Source organism: Tribolium castaneum, chromosome 3 (genome assembly GCF_031307605.1).
Source record: "Tribolium castaneum strain GA2 chromosome 3, icTriCast1.1, whole genome shotgun sequence".
Classification (NCBI taxonomy): domain Eukaryota; kingdom Metazoa; phylum Arthropoda; class Insecta; order Coleoptera; family Tenebrionidae; genus Tribolium; species Tribolium castaneum.
The window spans coordinates 11,914,786-11,917,166 of NC_087396.1; the positions used below are offsets into that span (position 1 = coordinate 11,914,786).

Genomic DNA, 2,381 nt, shown 5'->3' on the forward strand with positions numbered 1-2,381 from the left:
TTAAATACATCAGTGCATTTATTTACATTAAATTACATTCCATTTACAAAAATGTACATCGCTTACAACTAACGTCAACGGGCCGAGATCAAACACATTTATTTCGGCTTTATTTTCCAATAACTTGAAAAATAAAACCATTTGTGCCCGTGACACACTACATTTTGACTAGAATCACTCGCGGTTTGTAGATGTACACAATATTTCTATATTTAAATTAAATAAATAAGACTAACTTAGACTAGATACAGCGTGATGACTAAAATAATTAATGACTAGATTCGGACTTGATTTCACCAGACTAGTGTTTTACACGTTTTGAAAATAATCCAACTCAAAGTGATTTTTAAGTGTGGTAAGTTGCTGCTTTAAGCTTATTGCAAACTTTTTCCCTTGCCCGCACTTTATTAACCTACATACTTTAAACGGTGCGAGCGCTTTCCTTCGAAAATTTGGCACCTAATTACACTTACAGCTATTTTGATTTTGGTACGACTTGCTTAAAACTAATAAATTATTACATAATATCACAAGCATTTTCCCTATACAACACAATGAAAGACTAGTTAAATTCCAATGACTAGCGAAAATCTCCTGCTCCAAATTTCTGTGGAAAATTAACCCAAAAATTTGCCGTTTGGCACTGAATAATTTAAAAAGTAATTACTGGAAAGCTATTGCCCCCATAAACGTTTTACAAGAAACTGACATGTCTACAAAAATCTGGAACATTGCGACAAACCTAAATTAATGACTTGACTAGAAAAATAAAGTGACTAGAAACGCGAAAAATAAAATATTGCAACCGGTTGCACATGGACTAGAAACAGTGACTAAATAATTAAATTAATTTGTACTCAAATTACCTAAACATAATACAATGACTAGTTTCGCAGACTAGAGTGATTATACAAGATTTACAAAATGTACAAAAATTAGAAATGGTTCAGCCACGTAATACTGGGAACATACCGCTCGGATGCGCTGCTGACTTGCACAGGTGGTAGCGGTGGAGGTCTCCACAGCCTGGGCGCCATCCTCGGTATGGGTCTAACCGGAACAAGTCTTTGTCAGTCAATCTGGTGAATCGCTTGATGTTTTCTCAAATACGCAATCCTCCTGAACCTCTTCCCGCACTCTCCGCAAGGAAATTGCTCGGAAGTGTCCTCGTTCTCCTCACTTTTGCTCTCCTTGTTGTTATTGGTGGGCCTGGGCTTGTGCCACCTCCTATGCGAGGCGAGATTCGCCGGGCAGTTAAAGACCTTATCACACTCCGGACATCGATACTCCACGTGGACGATCCTGGAGCACCTGTGCTGCGCCAGCCCGAAAGCATCCTCGTAGAGCTCCTTGCAGAGCCGGCAAACGTAATCCCCGATGTGGTTCTCGATCTTGGCCAGCTCCGCCTTGGCCTCTTCGGTGACCTCCACCACGTTGAACGCCGGGTCGATGTCGCCCTTCCGCACCACCAGGTGTTCGTCGGGGCGCAGCTCCCTGATGATGGTGCCCGAGACCGGCGAGCTGTTGTCCTCGTCGAAGTTGAGCTTGCGCGTGGCTTTGGACTTCTTCGGCGTGGGGTTGGCGGGCGCCTTCTTCTTGGGCGACGCCTCGGCGGGCGACTGCGCGCGCTTCACCCCCGGGGACGGCGTGCACGGCGGCGTGATGGGCGTCTGGCTCTTGAGGCTCAGGTCCAGCGGGTAGGCCAGCTCCAGGGGCTCGGCGTAGCGCAGGTACTGCTGGAGGTGCACCGTGGAGGACAGCAGATGGGGCTCGAGCCCCAGGCGCTGCAGGACGGTCGGCTGGCCGAAGCCGGGGCGAAAAGCGGCGAATTCCATCTCATGCTGGTGGTAGACGCGAGGCATCCCTCGGGGTGTGCAACGGCCGACTGACTACCGCGAGGCCGCATCGCTTTGTGGACGCCGGAGCGCCCCGTGGGCCCCAATCAGGGCCGACCGCCCGCCCCGAGCGCGCAGCGAGCGTGCGCGGGGTGGCCCCCAAAGCCCCACCTCGAGGTGGCATTGGCTGGGGAAAATCTGGAAGTTCAGTTACCCGGAAAAGCTGGCACTAACGGATTTTACATGCAAGATCCGGAGACAATGTAGCGGTGTAACGGTCTTCGACAACAAATCATTAGCAGGATTCCCCTGCAGATGGTCAGCAACACCCTCGATTTGGGGGCGGACGGGTCTTGTGGGATTTTTTTGTTAATTGCTTAACCGTCGATTTTTTCACGAGCTTTGATCGGAGGGTATTGCCTGTTATTGCTTTGCACCCCACAATTTCATGTTTTCCGTTATTTTATTCGAGATTTATTGATGTCTCATTTCCGGTCGCTTAATTAAATGGCACGACCGGACACTTTGGTGGCTCTTCCCTGTTTT

General features: G+C 48.2%; 1 protein-coding gene across 1 annotated transcript; it reads right to left on the reverse strand.

Moving 5' to 3' along the window:
- Positions 1 to 1,948, reverse strand: LOC659794 (insulinoma-associated protein 1a). The gene has a single exon (XM_008197523.3). The coding sequence runs from the start codon at positions 1,860 to 1,862 to the stop codon at positions 1,071 to 1,073; it is 792 nt and encodes a 263-aa protein (XP_008195745.1). The 5' UTR covers positions 1,863 to 1,948; the 3' UTR covers positions 1 to 1,070.
- Positions 1,949 to 2,381: the final 433 nt, after the last annotated feature.